General features: G+C 36.1%; 1 protein-coding gene across 1 annotated transcript in view; it reads right to left on the reverse strand.

The window, feature by feature from the left end:
- Nucleotides 1–764: 764 nt before the first annotated feature.
- The window catches only part of cntnap3 (contactin associated protein family member 3), a 125,470-nt gene continuing 105,167 nt past the window's right edge, over nucleotides 765–21,067 (reverse strand). Inside the window, exons 18-24 of the mRNA XM_084400122.1 lie at nucleotides 19,258–19,497; nucleotides 16,631–16,855; nucleotides 14,299–14,432; nucleotides 9,449–9,536; nucleotides 5,470–5,688; nucleotides 3,893–3,964; nucleotides 765–1,526 (exon numbers count right to left, since the gene is read on the reverse strand). Of these exons, the coding sequence (XP_084256248.1) occupies nucleotides 1,330–1,526; nucleotides 3,893–3,964; nucleotides 5,470–5,688; nucleotides 9,449–9,536; nucleotides 14,299–14,432; nucleotides 16,631–16,855; nucleotides 19,258–19,497 (1,175 nt within the window). The 3' untranslated portion in view covers nucleotides 765–1,329. The remainder of the gene's footprint in view (nucleotides 1,527–3,892; nucleotides 3,965–5,469; nucleotides 5,689–9,448; nucleotides 9,537–14,298; nucleotides 14,433–16,630; nucleotides 16,856–19,257; nucleotides 19,498–21,067) is intronic.

The following is a 21,067-nucleotide window of genomic DNA, read 5'->3' on the forward strand; positions in this document are numbered from 1 at the left end:
GACTTCAGTGAACAGACGGAGCTCGGCATGTCGCGATGGAATACTAACTTCCTGGTAAATTCGGGAGAAACTTACTGCCGCAAGTAAACAAAATGTAATAAAATAAACATTGTAATGTATATTTTCAGAGTTTTCTTTATAGCAGCTTGAAATAATACATATTGAAGGAGTAAACTCGGCCAAAATCTCAAAACTGACCACTGCATGAAAAATAGATGTTTTTGCCTGCCGTGTCTCGCCTTAAGTTGGTCAAAATTGAGTTGGACCAACTCATTTAAGTTAGTCAAAATTGAGTTGGACCAACTCATTTAAGTTGGTCAAAATTGAGTTGGACCAACTCATTTAAGTTGGTCAAAATTGAGTTGGACCAACTTAATTACATTTCATTGCATGAATTAGTTTTTTATAAGTTGGGGCTACACATATTTATTGGATGGAAATCCTGCCATCAATTAAATTGAGTTTGTCCAATGAGTCATTTTTTTGAGTGCACTGTGCTCTGATTGGTCGGCTGGATCAGTGTGTTGTGATTGGTCAACAGTGTTTGGGAAATGTCTCGTCCGTTACCATAACCACCAGTTTCAACACACTACTAACTAACTCAACCAGGCCCCGCCCCTTTATTCTGCATATTAATTATTTAAATGAGGAATATTGTGACAGGAAGAACCTCAAGACTACAATGGAGGAATTCTTTCATAAAAATCTAAAGAAATGAATGAATTAAGAGACAAAAAAGACTCAAGAACCAGAGACACAGGTTGTCCACAATAAACAACTCTCATAGGATGTATTTTTTTTTGTTCCAAATGGCAAATCATTGAGAAAAAGCACGGGAAAACGGCAAGAGTGATAAATACGGAGTGTGCAGCCTTGTGCATTTCCACAAAATCTCAAGTCTTTTGCACGAACGCATGTATTCACAACAACATCACACTCGCCAACTCACATTTATTTGGATTTAGTTACACAATGATCACTTCTTTAACTCCGTTAAACGTAATATACTGAGCACTGAATCGTTCAAAGGCAGAAGGAGAAAGTGACGTTACAAAGTTTCATTTCAAAAGAATATTTACAAACCAATGAATGTCATTATACACACCTTAGAAACCGTACTATTGTGCCAAATCTCTGGACAATAAATGTTTTATGTACAAAAAGGGCATAAACCGAGGGACACGTCGCTCCTTTTTCAGCTGCCCCGTCGGATGACAGTCTCTCGGACGGTTTCCCATAATGCACCGTGAATGTTAATGTCTCTAGACTCGACAAGGCATTTCAGTCCATTGGTTTAACTGGATTAGTCCGATACGAGGGGAAAGAGCGTCATATGAAATATTCTTTTTGGTTGTCACTGATAATGCCCAGTGAGTTTGGATCCGTGTTAAAGGGTGTTTCGGGACTGTCGTCTGTTTTTCCCGCTTTGGGCTCTTGGGTCTGAAACGTTTCTTTCCGCCGGTACAGGAATCGCGCCATCACAGCCAGCGCGGCGAGACTCACAAATATCACGACGGCAATGACACCTGAAAAACAGCACAACAGTGAAGAGATCTAGACGTCATGACGAGAGAACATTTCTACATCTCTGGATGATGAAACATGCAAAATGTGTGATTGGTCACACTGTGATGAAAAAAAAAAAAGATAAAAAAAAGGACCTTTATAAGGGAAAGTAATATAAATAAAATATTGTAAATAAAATATAAATCAAGATAAATATATATGATTTTATATTCATTATATGAATACTAATACAATATGCAATGCATTTATTTACATTTAAATTAATACATATAAATAATAAATACAAATTAATTAATATACATTATTAATATATTGTAAATTAACATACATTTAAATATTATAAATTAGTTAATGTATATACATTGAACAAATATGCATTCTTTAAATTAATATATATAATTTATAAATAAAATTATTAAAATTAAAAATTATAATTCATTATGAAAACTGAAAGAATTCCATATATATGGTTTATGGTGATAAATCAAAATTGGATGTAATTAACAGCAAAAAATAATAATAATTTAGGGAACTTTATATAAATAACATAAAAATATGAATGTATTAATATAAATGTTTAAATGATTTAATATTAATATTGATTGATATTTTTATACATATAGAGGAATTTTTTTTTATAAATTACTATAAATGTAATATAAAAATATATGTGTAATGAAAACTAAAAGGAATTCCATATATTGTTTAATGGTGATGATTCAACTTTGGATTACTACTGCAAATAAAAAAGATACAAAAAACATGAAAAATTCAATATCGGATGAAAAAACAAGTAAAAAAAACAAATGAATTAATATACAATATGAATATAAATTAGTTAAATGAATGTATATACATTAAACATATGTATACATTAAATGAATAGCCTACATATAATTTATAAATAAATAAAAATATTAACAAATAAAAATTATAATTCAAAATGAAAACTGAAAGAATTCCATATATATGGTTTATGGTGATAAATCAAAATTTGATGTAATTACTGCAATACAAATTTAGGGAAATTTATATAAATAATATCAAAATATGAATGAATTAATATAAATGTGTTAATATTATTTACAATTAATATTCATAATATTAATATACATATGTAAAGGTACAAAAATATTATACATTAATATAAATGTAATGAATATACAAAAATATATAATTTGCAATGAAAACGGAAGGAATTCCATATCTTTGTTTTATGATAAATCAACTTTGGATAACTACTGCAAATAAAAAAATATACAAAAAAATTCTAATCTTGAGGTTAAATTGAATAAAGCATTCAAAAGTAATCCTGTAAATTGGTAATTTAGTGGCGTGTGGATTGTAGTGCCACAAACTGTTTCGACCGCAGCTGGCGGACAGTCAGAGGACTCACGCTTCTATCATGTCACAATCAATCGTAATTTACACAATGTTTCTGGACCTGTTAAAAACAGAGAGAAAGTTGGCAAAAAAAAACCCCTTGGACTGTCGCTAACCATCAGACGTGTTGTGAATGCTTCTTCGCCCTTAATTCTACACGCTGTCAGAGCGAAACGCCTCTAAAATGTTTCTCTCCTTTGTGGCCGGTTAAGCATGGCACATTTAATTATAAAGGGTAAAAGAAATGTCTAATTGAGGCACCACAATAAATCTCAACTCAATTTAATGCCACATTACGGTGGCTGTGAAAAAGGACAAAGTGTATTCTGGATTGTAGCAGAAGCACCCTTAATCAGCAAATAATTTCTTTAAATGTTTAATTAGTTTTGGGGACCTTTGTTAATTTCATTCTATTTACCGATAACTTTGGAGAAGTCAATGTGAATGCAGCTGTTAAATCAGTCATTACTGAGGGCCACGGAGAGCTTTTCTGATTAGTTTTATAGAGTCTTTTAAATGCACACGGAGGCTGAGCTTCCCGGTTCTCTTTGCATGACAAATAATCCAACGTCTTTGTCATTCAGTGCAAGTTTTAGCTCACAAAATGGAAATTCTGCCATCGTTTACTCCGGAACGGCTCTTTCTTCCCGTTGAGCACAAGAGGAGCTGTTTAGCACAATGTTGATGCTGCTCCTTTCAACGCAGTTTTCCTATAGGCCGGACGTCACTTAAAAACTTTTATTCTGCATTTATTGTCCTTTTTGAAGCTCAACTGAATAAAAAACGAGCAGGTAAACATTTCCCTTCGTCTTCCACAAAGTTAATAAAGTCAAAGTGGATTGGAACGAGCAAATGATGGTTTGGGTGATTTGTTCCTAGAGCAAGACAAAGTCGATATGAGCAGAAAGCAGGCAAATAATAATGAATGAAATGAGGAAAGATGAGGAACGGAGTGTTTCTCGAAAGCATGACATCCATTTACCTCCGATCAAAGCCGAGTCGCTGTTGATCGCATTGACTATGGGCTCGCCGGCACCTACTGTACCCACATGATCTACAGCAGAGGAAGAGACACAGAGATCATCAGCAGGATTGAAGCGCTTATCGCTCGCAGGTCGCGGCTCATTGAATACGCCGCTTCAAACGGCAATACAGAGATGATTATGCAAATGAAGGTCTTTCTCACGCAGATTAATACAGTGATCAGCCTTTACGATCATTATTGCTCTAATTTAATTAGCACTGCGGATGGATTCAGTGAGCCAGCGACCAAAGTTTGCAGAAATTCCACTTTCAGGGGGAATCTTGGGAGAAAAACTAAGGAGAAGTTTGGAAAAGAAAGTCGGAGGAAGATATAGATGCCAGAGAAAGAGAGAGAGAGAAAGAGAGTGCGCTCTTGTACCTCAAAAGTGTTTTATTCAATATAAACACGTCAACGGTTTAGCTAACTATAACCACCATTCAAACTGTTGCTCTGCTAGCATCAGTACTTGAGCTGAAATATTAAAACTGAAAGTTTATACTAATGCTAAATTTAGAGTTTTATTGATCTTCCAGCATTAGTACAGGATCTTAAAGACAATTGTCATTAAAAACACTGAATTATTTTGCTGTTACAATGACACATCAGGACTAGACCAACAATGTAAAACAGACAACATTTTAAAATGGACCAAAATGTACAAATTAATAATCTAAAATCTAATTGCTCATGTTTTCAAAACTAAACTACTAGGAGTCTGTACATTCAGTGACAAGTGCCTGCATTCATGTACTTGTGTAGAGTTTCAGGCCTCGATAGTTTAAACGTTGGGTTGATATCTACTCAATTCACTAAAACATGATTTATTAATCCATTGGCAAAGGCTCTTGGGACTGACACAAGGATTATCGGTCGATGTTGATCTATAAAAGACTAAATATCAAGCGAATAATTGGCTTGACCAATAAACCAGCTGAGTGCATTAGCACCCGTCCACTTTTCCAGCGGCGGTGGATGCCGAAGTGTTTTTCCCACTTATTTTTCCCTTGGAGATTTTGAAAAATTCTTCATTAAAGTCATTATAAGCCATACACCAAATCACAACATAGACACAGATACAAAACTGTGTATTTAATGGCTTCAACAAGGGAAAGAACTTCTAAAAAAAAAAACATCTATGGAGGAATATAAACCTATATATTTAAAGATGGTCTTTATGTATATAGAAACAATTTGTTTTACATGTATTGCAAAATGCACATATACACACACAAATATTTAAGTGAGCGATTATTTTATATTGCAGTGCTTCATGGGATTCTCTGCAGAATTATGGGTAATGTAGTTTTTCATCAGGAATTCTGTTGTTGAACATGATTATTTCAAAAATATGTTGAAATACTGGCTTCAACTAAAGCATTTACCATTGATTAGCAACCTCGTAGCTCACAGTAGGTCTTTAAGTTGTTGTTAAAATCAATTCCCCTATGGAGAAAATGAATGGGATTTTTACTTCCAGACTGTTATGTTGGATAGCTAGGGCAAACAGGGCTGTTTTCAAGTTTTGCTGGCTTTACCTGTGAGAGAATGAGTCGTCTCAGCTGCGTAGGGGTTTGATGGTAAAGACGAGCCACAGCTGGATTGGGTCAGAGGTCCGGTGACTATGACAGGACTCGTGTCTGGATACAGCAGAGCCGCTTTCAACGGAGAGATGGAGTTAAACTGGACCACAGACAGACAGCCAGTGAAGCCCAGAGCGTTCAGACGGCCGATCTCCGGATCCAGTTCACCTGATTCTGCAAAGGCACACATCTGAGCATTCAATGAGATCTCAATCATATCTTCTCGAGACAAATGGAAGCTTTTCTGCTTCTCCTGAAAAAAAAAAGACCCCAATGATCTCTCACGTGTCTCATCTAGAGTTTCAGAAGGGATCTCAACATCTCTAAATACCCAATACCCTGCAATATAAAGACACAGATCTCAAAAATATCTCAATCGTTTCTCTCGTATAGCGATTACATGGAGATCTAATGAAAATGTTTGATCAAGTCACAGCTTTTTAGGTGTTTCTCTTGAGAAAAAGACACCAATGATCTCTAGAGTTTCAGAAGAGATCGAAACATCTCAGACTGGACTCAGATTTACCAAGATACTACAATATAAAGTAAAAGATCTCAAAAATATTTCAATTTCTTCTCTCAGATAGCAATTACCCAGCTAATGAAAATATGTTCTAAGAATATTTTTAGTAATGTTCCCATTAAGTTGTGAAAATGTTATTTCTGAGTGTTTTATGAACGTTCTATATATATATATATATATATATATATATATATATATATAAAATCAAGACTAGAATGTTTTTGAAACATTTAAAATATATATATATATATATATATATATTTTTTTTTTTTAAATGTTTCAAAAACATTCTATTCTTGATTATTGTTAAGGAAACATTACATTTTATCATTCTGTAAATGCTTTGGGAATGTTACATTTGAATGTTCTGAAACAAGTTGTAACATTTAATACATGCATCCATACAATAAAAAATGTTGGGTTGTTTCAACCCTTGTTTTGGGTCCAATAACCCAACCTTTGGGTTAAAAAATGTAATATAATTGTTTTTATCCAACGGTAGGGTGCAAAATGTTCCAAACAATATTCTGTGAATATTCTTCGCAGCATGCTCTCACACCCTCGGCAACTAGATACAGTACAAGTCTCGCTTCAAGCGCACACTAGAGCACAACTGAACACAAAACCATGCGATTTAGCTTTTGTGCAGGACATCTCGAGCGAAAACCGCACGTCGCATTCCATTCCGCAGCAACGGCAGAGAACTGAATTGCCTGAAGAAAGTCCTTTTATTCAGATAATGAGGCAGAGGCGACTCAATAGTCAATGGGCAGTAAAAAACATGATGTATTTGACAAATAAACATGTCCATGAACATTTTTCTTTATTCAACATCAAGATTTAAGGTCTTTTGTTTGCTTTCTTTTCTAATTCAATACAACATTTTTCATTACAAATTATGTTATCAGCATTGCAATTTGAGTGAAAAGTTAACCCTATAAAGCATGTTTCATACACTACAAGGCCTCTAAATGGTCAACATGATCAAAACTTTCCTGAAAAACCAGTTGCACACAATCTATACATGCATGATTGATGGATTGAAGTAAAGGCCTTTTAGAATAATTGTACAAGCATCCACATTCAGGTTTGTGTGTTTTTCCTGTGAATTCTTTACTGATTTTTAAAAATGAATAGCAATAACTTTCATATTGTTAGTAATATTTCAAGACGAACACTTACTGGACCGAAGCAACTTATGTTAACTTGATTACGCATAGAAAAATGATGATACAATGTGAGTATCAAATCTGATCCAAGGTTTATGTGTTCATCTTTCAATCATCATTGTATTACATAGCATTATGTTTTGAAACTTTGATCATAATTAAGCATTTAAACCATCTAAGACCAATTTTTGTGAGGTATAGAGTGACAAATGATATTTACAAAATAAATATCAGCATCTACACCAAATTGCATATTTTATTGAATAAAATGTAGGTGTTTTCATCTCCATATTTTGCACTATAACATACTGTATGAGTCATAAAAGCCTGATGCATCAAATATGATCAACAGATTTTTATTTATTTATTTAAAGGTCCAATAAACTTGCATAAAACCCCCCCAGATTTTTCTGACTATTATTTCATATGTCAGGCTTTACATTGAAAAATGAACGTAAATTTGAGAATGTCTCGGTATTTCGAGTGTCTCTCTTCTGACACGAACCAAACCTGATGATCATGTTCTCCAGCACGATTTGAACATCTGTTTGGCATCATTTCAGCTTTGAACGGGCCTGTACTGGTCTAATATTAATCTTCAGGAGCTCACATTTGATTTAGTTTTCATTACAAGTCGATTTCTGGCCGTGATCGATAGTGTTTGCTGGAAATGACACACAGCCCACAGTCAGCGACACTCTATCTGAAGGGTTACAGCAAATGCGTTTCATGTCACATGTTCATATGAAAGGACATATGAACACACAGGCTGCCACGTGAGAATGTTTCCCTCCATAAAGCGCCGCCAACCTCGACCTGTACGACATTACGACGAGATTGAACCAAGCTTATTTAGCTCATGAGCATCTCTAGGTAACTAGAAATGACTGATGGGGGAGGTACAGTATAAAACATTATAAACCATCACTGATCATAAGCAACCATAAAAACCATTATTTTCTTCATATCTGTAAACCCTGCCAGTAAACCGTACAAAAAGATAATTTCCAAAAGTCACCATAAAATAAGTAATTACATTTGTGCAGTCTATTCTTTAGGACCATTGAGATTTTTTGTCATGCAGTTGTAAAAATCATCCTGAACAATTTTTTAAAATTAAAATCAGCAAAAATAAAAGCAATATAACAAATACTACAATGCAGTATTTAAATAAAAAAAATAAAATATTATTTTCACACTTCAGTTAAAAATATTATATTCAAAATATTTTGCACTGAAATGAGAATTTAGCAGCAATTTATGCTACTAAAGTGTCATGAGAATAATGTCACAATGCAAAAAAGAAATAAAATCTTTATCTTTATCTTCATGAGATTGAGGCTGCAAGCTTCATATTTTTAAACTTCTGCTGTATTATTTATTAACTGAATGTTTTATTCATCTATTTGGGTTGTATGACTAGAAAGTTGTGTGCTTCAGGTCTTATTTATAGGCCTTTAAAAAAAAAAATTCAACCTGACCTATTTCACGTCCCCCACAGACGACAATAATAACAACTAAAGTCAATATTAGTCTTATCTGAAGTAAATAGGACAGACCGTACTCTATTCACACACAGGCTGAAGAGTTCGCCTGACCGAACAAACAAACTCCTGATGCTTAAGCTTCCTCCAGACATTTCAGCATATATGATGGCTAGAAAACCTCTAAAAGGAATATAATTATATATAATGGCCACTTATAGTAACTGTACAGTACATAATTCAGAGACATTTCCTCCTTAATACAGAAACACTGCGGTGATGTTCAAACTACAGTAGTTCTGCTTACTGAATAGGATGTAAGAGTTTTGGTTTTTGCTCGTTTATTTTGATGCCAGATACACACTGGATTTATAATGGTTCTTTATGACTGTTGCTTGTCAGACTGTACAAACATGATCCCTGCTGTAAGCCATGTCACACTGTAGGATCTCAGTTGTCATTTTGATCATGGCGATTGCCGTAGGAGAAGCTACAGTGCAGGACTGTGTCTCAAAACTTCGGCACTGGCAGAATTTCACTGGAAGTCAAATTTGATCGCAATGGTCATTAATCGACTGTCGGAGAACATGTCAAACTAGCAATCAGAGACTACAGATTTCGTCCTGGGATCATCTTTTAGGATTTGCAGAATTGACAAAAATTGGAATGGCCAAAACCATACAGTGTCGAAATCATACACTCTTCCAGTCCTAAAAATCTAATATTCCAGGTGGCCGTTGACAGTGATTTTTACTCACCGAGCACTTTTCCGATGACGACAGATTTGATGGCGTTGAATTCAGTGTCTGATGTTAGATTGAAATCTTCTTTTGGATGCTGATCGACCTACAAAAGATGCAACAAGCCGCAGTTAAAATTGTACGTGCATCGAGTAAAAACGATTTACCGAGTAATGTTTATTCATAGCAAGGTCATATTCTTCTGGAAGCATTTGAATTAAAACTGCTCATCAAAGCAAGCGTAAAACACGTTACTGCTGGCTGATTCAAAACCAGAGGATGTGCTCCGGTCCGGCCGTGAGTTTGCATTTAAAGTGTGATTATTGCGACGGTTCAGGCTAAGTGCTGAGGTCACGGACGGATCCGCGCTCCCGGCACCGCCACAGAACATCGACTGTTATTGAGCAGCACGTGTCATGCATCAGCGCTGCAGTGTCCTCATCAAGTCCTCCTTTTCAAACTCATGAATATATGCATTACCGTTTAATATTTAGATGTACATGGTAGCCTTTTAGAAAGAGATTAAAGGAATATTCTGGGATATTATCAACTTATTTACAGACATTTCTTTGCTGCAGCCATTCAAGGCACTACAGGAGAATAGTGTAAAATGTACAGATATCACCATACTCTTCCCAACCGATTAATCAAAGTACATTAAGGCACTTTTTTTTTTTGAATCAAGTTTTCTGAAATGTTTTGTTTAAATTATGCATAATTTTGCAAAAACATTTTCAGAACATGAATCTGAACATTGATTTTGGTAACACACCATAAATCACAAAATACTGTCAACAGCCAGAAATGTGTTTAGGAATGAAATGGAGAATCAGGAGAATGATATATGAACAAACCCTCATTAAAAACCTTCAAAAAATAGATAAGAATTGTAAACTGTAAAGTTTGGTGTAAGTGCTACTGTCACGATCCCTGTGCTGTGTCTTGTGTTTTGTAGGACTTTTATGTTGAAGTGTATTCTTAGTTCCCCATTGTGTTCACTTCCTGTGTTTGGTCCCTGTATTGCCTTGTACCAGAGCCCGTCTACGGAGAGCCTGCCCACTCCCTATTAAGTCCTATTGTACCGAATTTTGGTTGTAGTACCACCAGAGTTCCACTGGGGGCGATCGCCATGAGTGCAAAATGAATGGGAGTCAATGGGGCTAGACAGCTAAATTTGTCTCTTTCACCCGATTGCCGTTGAGAAATCTCAGATCTGATTGTAGATTTTGCAAGTTCAACATGGGTTTTAGGTCGAAAGTTGAATGAACGAGTACTTATGTTCTTTCGATTTCTTACAGGTTTAGTTGTTGTTGCCCATAACACGCTAGCATTCTGCTAATGAACGCTGATTGGTCAGTGAAGGACTGATTACGACCAGAGATACCGCTTGATGGCATCGTGTCATCCGCAGCGGGACCAGAAACAAACAAAACAAAAACTCTTCTAGCACGTGTGTTTACCTGTGTCAGCTGTGTTGTCGATGTCTCGAGAGAAAAGAAAGTGCAGAGCGCGAAAGCACCAGAGTGACTGAAGGATTGCCGTAAAGCAGTGTCTCTGGTCGTACATGTGTATGACGTCATTGACACTTTAAAACACTTTTTAAAGCAAATAAGTGACTCTAAAAAATCTAACACCCAGCAATGTGTAATTTATTTGCATCTCCTTTCGAAATACAACATTCAAATTACTAGACAAAAAATTATATCCTGAGAAAAGTGGATTTTTATTGGTATAGCGCCAGACCTCCATTCATTCTGCACTCGTCCTGTGAGCGCCCTCATATGGAATCAGAGAGGAACTGCAACCAGTTCAGAAGCCGGAAGTGTACTGAGAGTCAAACTTCTCGCCTTATTAGACATTCTCTGCTTGTACCTTGTTTGTCACGATAGTTACCCTCATTAGTTCCCATAACATCAAATCAACCTGTTTCTTGTTAACCTGTGTATTTAAAGCTCTGTGCATCAGCTGTTTGTCCGTCACTGCTCCTGTATGTGTGTTCCTGTTGTTGCTCCCCTGTCTTCTGTGTGGATTATTCTCTTGTTCCTGGACTGGATTATGTGTTTGTGTTTCTCAAATAAGCTGGTGCTTGCATCTGGATTCTCTTTCTCTTCCTTGTCCCTGCTCACATGTAACAGCTACTGATATCTGGCTCATTTTGAGAAAATGGCCTTTAATGTATGTTGTAACTGAAATCTACAGATGCAAATAGATAAAGTGTACTAAAATAAAGACTTAAATGTGTATTTTGTATGTTTTTTCCCCCACTAGTCTTAGGCCGTGTGTCCACCAAAGCGTTTTTAGCCAGCTGAAAACGCTAGACACTCTGCTGAAAACACCAAGCTGTGAGCACTTGAGAGCGTTTTGGTAGCGCAGCATTTTTTCAGTTGAGACGCTTTGTTGCTATAATACAGAATATCCGCGGCACAGTTTACTTGTAACTGAGTTCAGATAATTTGAGATAATTAGATAATTTGATAATTTTGCTAAGAGCAGATAATTTGTTTCATACTAAAAATAAATTTTTCATCCATTTTGTTGGTTGATGTCGTTGTACAGAAAGAATGTTGTGACAGTTGGTCGGTGTGGTATTTGTCCCGCCCCTCCTCCACTGTGATTGGACGGCTGGGTAAAAAAGTGACAGTGATGAGCGCTGCGTTTTACCCAAAGTTGAACATTGTTCAACTCTCGGCGACCTGTAAAAAACGCAGAGTGATCAGCGCTTCAGCATGAAAAAAACGCTCAGTGCCTCGTTACGCTCATGGCGTTTTAAAAACGCGGCGTTCCCATTGAAAACAATTGAAAAAATACACCAGCTGCATGAAAAAACACTTTGGTGGACACACGGCCTAACACCCGGCGCAATGCAGCGCCAAGCGCAACGCAAGTGTGTTTTGCTAGTTTCAGCCTGACGCAGTTATCATTTTCACGTCTTGCGCCGCGTTGTTTAAATAGCAAATGCATTTGTGCCCATTGCTGGTCTGAAAGCGAGGTGTGTTCTGGAGTTTTGTTGGACCGTTGCTATTTTGAGGAACAGAAATAGACTGAGCCATTGACCAACTGAAACCTGGTCTAAAGTCAATGGTGCAATATTTTTTTTTGTGTTATTTAAAGAGTGCGTTAGTAATGTGCGCCTATAGGCGGGTCCACAACGCGCGTACACTCCGCTTATAAAACACACAGGGACGCACAGCAACACACAAACATTTAAAATAAAAGGATTACAGTGTAAAAGATTCTTATTGTGTACATAAAGATATGGTGGAATCCGGCTTGTCCCGTAGATGTTCTAGCGCAGCCATTCCCAAACTGTGGTCCGCGGACCACTAGTGGTCCGTGAGGGTACTGCAGGTGGTCCGTGGAAAGGCAAAATAAAATATAAAATAATATATATTTTTTACCTTCATTTTACCAGGAAATTCCCATAAAAAAAAGTAAAAAGAATATGTAGGCCTATATTTATATAACATTTTAATTAAATTGTCAAGTTATTGTGTGATTACTAAAATAGCCTAGTGGTGTTCTGCCGTGACATTCAAGTTCAGTGCCGTTAGAACCACAACATTGGTTCGGTGGATAGCAACAGGTTCTCTGAAGAGAAAAGGGCAGAGGCAAATCTCATTATCACATCACATGCATAGCCTTTAATGGTGCATTCACAACGGACGAAATTTCGCTTCAAACTTTTGTTTTTACGCGCGTCAATTTCGCTCTTGACGCGCGAATTGATACAAAGTGGTCAAGCGTACACTAGACGCGGCAGGCGCGAATTTGACATATGATCCTTTTTTGAATTTGACGCGCTATTCGCGTCCAGTGTGAACGCACAGTTATAGGCAAAGGCAGTTTATATGAAACGAAATGTTTATAAATGGAATGAATAAGGCCTGTTATTATTTTAATTTCCAGTTAGTTTCTTGATTTCGCGTTTCTGAAATGTTTTGCGGATGTGCTGTTAAGTGGACAAACTCAAGCCTAGGTACTTTTTGAGGACTTGTAAAACTCTGAAGATTAATAATCCCCTAAAATCGCCAAAGGTTTTGAAATGTTGACTATATTCCAGTGTTCTTATTACTGTATAGATTTCATACTCTATGGAAATAAGCCTGTTGTTCAAATGAACCTGATGATGCCCCTCGGGCATCGCTTGAGTAAATAAATAAATTATATAGGCTATGTGGCAGCCGTTGTGTGCAGTAAACTTTCTTTTAACAAGCCTGTTGTACTGATATGATGACCAATGATAGTTTTAGTGCTAGTAAGCCTATTTAGAGGTGCAGATTAATTCAGGTAGGACTCTGAGACATATTTTATTATGAGGTGGTCCGCGAAAATTCTTGATTACAAATAGTGGTCCACACACACAAAAAGTTTGAAAACCCCTGTTCTAGCGCACTTTTACCTCGCGCACAAGCAGATCCGTTTGCGCTCTGGAGACGCGTTCGGTCTTTCCATCAAATTCCGTCATGTAAATAGCGAATCCGCCATGGTGCGAGCGCAACTGGCATTTAAAGGGAATGGGAGATGAGACTCTGATTGGTTTAACGCACGTAAATCCCAAAACACACCCATTACTCATTATGAGAATAGGGCCAACCCTTTTAGACCATTTTTTAAGTGGATTCGGACACGCCCTAAGTGAACTTGTGCTGTGCGCTTTAGACCATGCGCTTGAAATCTACCAGTGAATGAAAAAAGGTTTTGCCTGAAAAGGTTTAAGTTTTGGTGATGATTTCCCATCACAGATGCTGTTAATCTGTGTATGTTGAAAATACCCAGAATATCCCTTTGGTGCATTTAACCCCGTCCCAGTTTGATGAGAAATGCAGAGCGATGGAGTTTCAACAGCGTCCTTCAATGGGCCACAGTACCTGAACACTGAGCGCCTCGGCGAGTCTCTGGACGCTCACTCTGTGGAGTTGCCCGTTGGCCAGATTCCTCGCGCTGGCACGGAAAACCTCCGCCTCTCTGTTGTGCTGCAGTTTGTACTTGATGTCCAAATGTCCTTTACAACAAAGAGCATTTGATTTCCTAAATATCTGAGACAAACAGAAACATCAAAAGCAACAGAAGCGAGCACGCTTCTGCAACTATAAAGCTTCATCTTAAGAGGATTAACATTTTATCCTCTGTGAAACAAAACTGATACCGAAATAAATTAAAAAAACGAACGTTTCATCAGTTTTGGGAGGATTTAATCATCTGTATACAAACAAAACGTTTTTTAAGCTGTCTTTAAACTAGATTTTTGCAGGTTTTGCATGTGACAAACAGTAGTTCGTTCTGATTGGTTTATAGCATGTTGCTCTGGATGGTCATTTCTATGCTAATGGGTCAGTTGGCTTTTGCTTACAATTTTTGGTGAACCAGTTAATTAATGTGAACTGCATGTAACAGGAACAGGAACAGGAAGCTGTCAGCCCGAGCGCCAGGGTTCTGGAGGCCGTTATCTAGTCTTCTGGACCTTCTGCATAATTGGACTAGCAGGTGTTATTGGCACATGCTGTCTGGAAACCCAGAGTGTCGGGATGAGCAAGAGATCCAGAGTTTCCTCCTGAATGCTGCTTCTGCGGCGCGGGACGCCACAATAATTGGCATCAAACATGGTACATAAAACAAGACTATTTTGGGCAACTCACTTTGACGTTTGGTTAATCAAAATAGCATTTATTTACACACTGTCATATAAACATCCATTCCATATTCAATTATTAATTTGCAACACTGTATTCTAACCAGTTTAGTATTATTTATATGCTATTTATTAAAAATATTTATTAATATTTTGACTTAGCTTTAATTTTTATATTTTATAATTTTATATATTTTTAAAGTTTGCATTTTAATTTTGTCATGTGCTTCTATTAGTTTTTGTTTTATTTCAGTTTCAGTAAGTAACTTTAAGATATTTTTAAGTTTCATCTAATTATTATATTTTATTTCATTTTAGCATTATTTAAACGATTAGAAAGCAAAATAAACGATAAATAAAATTAAATTAATAGTTTCAGATCTACTTTTTGTCAATTTTATTCGTTTTCTTATAAATATTTAATTTTAGATTTAAATTAATTTAATTTAAATTTGTTTTCAGTTTGTTGCCAAGGCAACATTTCAAATTTTTTTTATGTTTTTTGATGAAATCTGAAATTTGACATTTTTTCAAACATTTCAAATTTTTTCAGCTTCATTTCAACGATTAGTGAACAAAAGAAACAGTAATTTTTTTTTTTTAAGTTTTAGATTTAGTTTACAATAACAACACTGGTTCAAACCAGAACTGATGTAATAAATTTCCAGCAGCAAATAATATTTATATTATTATAATACAATATTTATATTTATAAATAATGGACATTTACATGAAAAAAGTTTTATTGCATCACGCTCGGTTAGGACACTAACTAGGCGTAAGACTTCATAAATCGAACTTTCTAAGTCTTTTTGCATGATTCATTAAAAGAATTGGCTCAAAATAATCTTTAAATTGGACTACAATGTTTTGCAAAGAAGATGCAATAGAAAGATGTGTAGTAAATGTATTGTCTTTGTCTCGCAGCCTGTTTATCTTGTCAGATTCAATTCTGTAAACTCACAGCGTAGGAAAAATACTATTTTTACATGAAAAAAAAGGTTGTATTGCATCATGCTTGGTTAGGAAAGTGCAAGACTGATTCAAATAAACTTCATGAGTCTTTTTGCATATGATTCATTTGAAGAATTGGCTCAAAAGAATCTTTTAATCGGACGGACTACAATGGTTGTGTTGTATATTTATTGTCTGTGCAAAATATTTCGGTAGATTTAGGAAACCCTATAAGACGTGTCTCTGATATCCAGGTGCCGTTCTGGATGAAAGTTGGGGAACTTTTTAAAAGACGAGAGCTTTCGAGAAAATTCCCTCTGAGAATTGGACAAGGAGAGCCTACAGTATATGCGCTTAAAAACATCTCTGGCACGCAAGATCACAGACGCATGTTTACATGCAGTCATGAAAGCGTCGAGGTCTCAGGAGGGAATAAATCCCCCGCCGGCATGCGACGAGCCATTTCCCTTTATGGAGGATTTCTGACAATATACAAAGTAATTTACTGTGGCTGACATCCCGGTGTCTTCAGAGATTCCCAGACTCATGCTAATCCAAATGAATGTGCTTAGGGTGCATGGAACCAAACCAGAGAGGAAGATTAGAGAGTTTCAGACCGTTTCTGTTGAGCAGGACGGCGAGGTATTCTCTGTAGTACGAGTTGACGTAAAGCAGCAGCGCTGGCGATTGGCTCGTCCTGAAGCTCAGCGAAACGTTCTCTCCTCTCAGTGTTAGATCAGAGTAGATGGAGGACGACAGCGCACTAATGTTCCTGTTCAGCTCATACGGCTCTTTAAACGTGTACGTGACGGATGTTCCGGGTCTGAAGAAGGCAGAAACATCTGGAAGTGAGATCAAACACACCTGGATTAGGATTATACATATGCAGAACTATCATCACTGTGCATTATTTACATTAACTTGGCAATTTGGCCCAACATTTTATTTTTCCAAATAATTTGTTATTGATATTCATCAAATATTAATTTAATTATACATGTTTGTTAGACCTCAAGTATGAATGTAAACATAACTTGTTAATATATAATGTGTGTATATGTATGTATATATATATATACAAATCTGGATTGTGTGTTTTATAAAATGAATACAAATGGTGCCTAATGAACCGAATTTAATCAATGTTTTCAATTAATCAAATGAATTTTTTTTGTCAAATAAAGTGCAGCACAACACAACTTGTAAGTTACATTTGTAATTAAAAATGGATGAAAAATATCTTAACTGTATAATATTCATTAAAATAAAAATAATATCTTGAAAAATATAATTTTACTATACAATGGTAATATATTTCTGTCATAATTCCTTCAAGTTAAACTGAACTTTTATTGTGTATTTTATGATAGATTTTAATCAAATGAAATGGTGAATTGTTGTTATTGCTAACTAAAACTAAAATCATTTTTGGCAATTGAAATGCTGAAATAAATATAAATATTAGATGAAAAACTAAATAAAAAACAAAATGAAAATTAGAAATGGTGCCTTGGAAACGAACTGAAATAAGTTTAAGCTGAAGTATTAAAATGACTAAAACTAAAACTGAAATAAAAAGAATATTTAAAAAATACACAAAAAAATGACTAAAATTAAAAAAAAAAAAAAAGTAAAATATTATGAAATATTATAATAGCATATAAATAACACTAAAATATATGGTGAACGGGAGGGGACATGTTCGGTTCACTTAGTTTTGTCGTGGCCACAACATATAAACTCGTGGGAACGTGATAATATGTTGTTGACACGAGATATTAATTCGTGGGAACGTCATATTAAGTCGTGGGAACGTGATTATAAATCGTGGCCACGAGATCATTTTGTTGAGGTAACGACATTATTATGTTGTGGCCACGCGATGTAAAGTCGTGGCCTCGAGATCATATGTTGAGGGAATGATACATTTTTCTAGTCAATACTGTAACCATATACAGCAGTCGGAGATGGAGATGACTGATGGAATAACATTTTACTTTCAATTAGGAATGTCATATAAAGATATAGTGCGGTCTCTGGCATTAAGACATGGGTACGTAAGTGAAAGACACGTGAAGAGCATTCTTAAGTTGAATGGGCTTTTTTGTCGGAAATTTGCTGGCTTGTATGAAATACTCGGGTCATGAATAAAGTCCCGTTTAAGGCAATAAACAAAAACAAATTATGAGAAACTTAAATTAACAAATAAAGTAAGTGGAGATTCAGTTCCCACATGTTATACACGAGAAACGGATGTCGTTCCCTCAACATACAATCTCGTGCCCACGACTTAATATCCCCTTCTCACGAGTTTATATGTTGTGGCCATGACAAAACTAAGTGAACCGAACATGTCCCCTCCCGGTCACTGTAAAAATAACACTGAAATAGAAATATAATATAAATATAAAGCAGAAAATATTTGTAAGCAAAATTTCCTGTTTTTTTTAAAGGGGTGGTTGATTATGATTTCACTTTTCTAACTTTAGTTAGTGTGTAATGTTGCTGTTTGAGCATAAACAACATCTGCAAAGTTACGAAGCTCAAAGTTCAAAGCAAAGGGAGATATTTGCTTTTAAAGAAATCACTTTTTAAGGACTACAACAAACGGCTGGTAGGGACTACACCACATTCCTCCTGGGTTAGTGACATCACCAACCCTAGAATTTACATAAACCCCGCCCCCGGAACACGATTTATAGATTATCAAGACAGAATATGCTAATCAATGACTAGAAGATAACTACACATCAGCTTCATAAATTCATCATCTAACCATTCAGAAATGTCCTGTTGCTTCTACATGTTGTCACTTCTTCTTGAGTCTCTCCATCATTGTCTAACTCCGGTTTGAACATAAAAGGCTAAAAGTTTTTGAAATTTTCAGTGCATGTCTGTGTGAGTGCAAGCTGTTGAAGCTCCGCCCCCTGTGCCGGGAGCAGCAGCTCATTTGCATTTAAAGGAACAGGCACTAAACGGTGCGTTTTTGCTCACCCTCAAAAAGTGACAATTTTAACATGCTATATAAAAATATCTGTGGGGTATTTTGAGCTAAAACTTCACATACACACTCTGGGGACATCAGAGACCTATTTTACATCTTGTGAAAAGGGCATTATACCACCCCTTTAAGTAAAATATTTGTGCAGTGACCTTTGAGTTCATTATCGCCATTGAAGATTTGACAAATATTGATATTGATACACAGCCCAGCTGTTAGGGTTAACACATTTGTTTTGTGTACCTTTATGACAGAAGGTTCCAGTGAAGGGTGAGAGACTGCAGTCGCAGGTGAAGCCGTTGTAATTCTCCACACAGACGCCCTGATTCTGGCACAGGTCCCCGTAGCTGCTGCAGTGTCCGGGACATCCCGGCGTCACTCCGGGCGTGATCTCTGCCCTCTCCTCCAAATCCAGCGTCTTCCCGTTCAGCTTCAGCGAACGAATGCAGCCTAGAAATCCTTTCTGCCTGGAAGCGGTTCCTCCTGAAGACACAACCGGAAACAAGCACAGTCGTTCTCCAGTCCTCGAAAACACACTGCTGTCACAAAGCCATTTAAAAGACAGGATGATGACAGCAGAGTTACAGGAAAAAGATGGCTTTTATCGCGCAGACGGCGTAACCTTCGCGCGTGTTGTCAAGGGTTTGAGTCTGAACTCGAGCCGCCCGTTCAAAACAAATGATCGCTGACCCTATTTCTCCCACTGATGTGTTGAATCTTCTGTCATTTTCTGCTGTCAGTCTTTCACTGTGGTTTTGTCCTTGATATGGTAATTGCTTTTGGAGGAAAATTGTGTTTTTTTGCATTCTGTTCCTGCAGATGACAAGCTATAAATACAGAAATAATGCGCTCTGCATACATTAGTGCTTAGCGTTTTAGTGCTAATTCGTTTGAGCGAACACCTCGCTGTGCCAGCTGTGCCGTATAATCATCTGTGAAATATTCAAAGCAAAGTTTGAAATGCTGTTAAAAGTTTTGACATACCAGTGATGAAATATGAGACAAAGGCAAATGTGTATTAGGTCCCTTCAATATCTCAGTGTTCTTGGATAGAAAGAGTACACTGAGAGCAATTGGAAAGTTAAGTCCCCCACATTATAATGTTTTTTGCTTCTTTTTGAATGCTTTTTTACATTTTCAACCTTCTTTAGTGTGTAATGTTGCTGTTTAAGATACAAAAAAAAAAAGCACAAAGTCCCTCCAGCGGGAGTTCTTCTCTATATCAGTGTCAGTGTTTCTGAACTCCCTGAAACGCCTCCATTGTAGTCTTGTAGGAACGAACACGTCACAATATTCCTCATTTAAATAATTCATACGCAGAATAAAGGGGCGGGGCCTGGTTGAGTTAGTTAGTAGTGTGTTAAACTGACGGTTATGGTAAGGGGCGGGACATTTCCCAAACACGCTAGAAGTGCTTGACCAATCACAACAAACTGATCCAGCCGACCAATCAGAGCACAGTGTGCTTTTCAGAAGGAGGGGCTTCATAGAGACAGGAACTAAACAGAGCGTTACTGACAGACTGGGAAGAGAGGAGCTGCAACAATGGAGAATATGGGAAAAAATTATATAAAAACTATAATACAATTTTTTTTACTCACACCACTTAAGTAAACTTAAGGCAGTATAACTATTTGCAGTATAACTACAATGATGTATGAATTTTTATTATGATTTTTGCTATAAAACAATAAGAATGAGGTTTATGTCAAATTACAGCAAAGAATATATTGAGTAAATGTGGTTAATTTTCACTAAAATAATATCAAAATGCAAAAAATAAATAAAAAATAACTTAATGGTCCTACAATATGCATCAAATATATAAATAATATAAAATAAAACAGCGTTTTTATTGTTAACTGAAACTAAAAATATTAAAAATAATTTTCAATAATTAAAAAAAAGCTGAAAAAACTGTTGAAGTTTGAGATCTCAATATAAACTCTCTAGATTTCTTATTAAATGATCTGAGCTGTAATCCACATTATTTCATAGCTCTATCTTACTTCTAAACATCGTGTTTATTTGTATTTCTCCTATTGGAGAAAGG

Source organism: Rutilus rutilus (genome assembly GCF_951802725.1).
Source record: "Rutilus rutilus genome assembly, chromosome: 25".
In the NCBI taxonomy this organism is placed as follows: Eukaryota; Metazoa; Chordata; class Actinopteri; order Cypriniformes; family Leuciscidae; genus Rutilus; species Rutilus rutilus.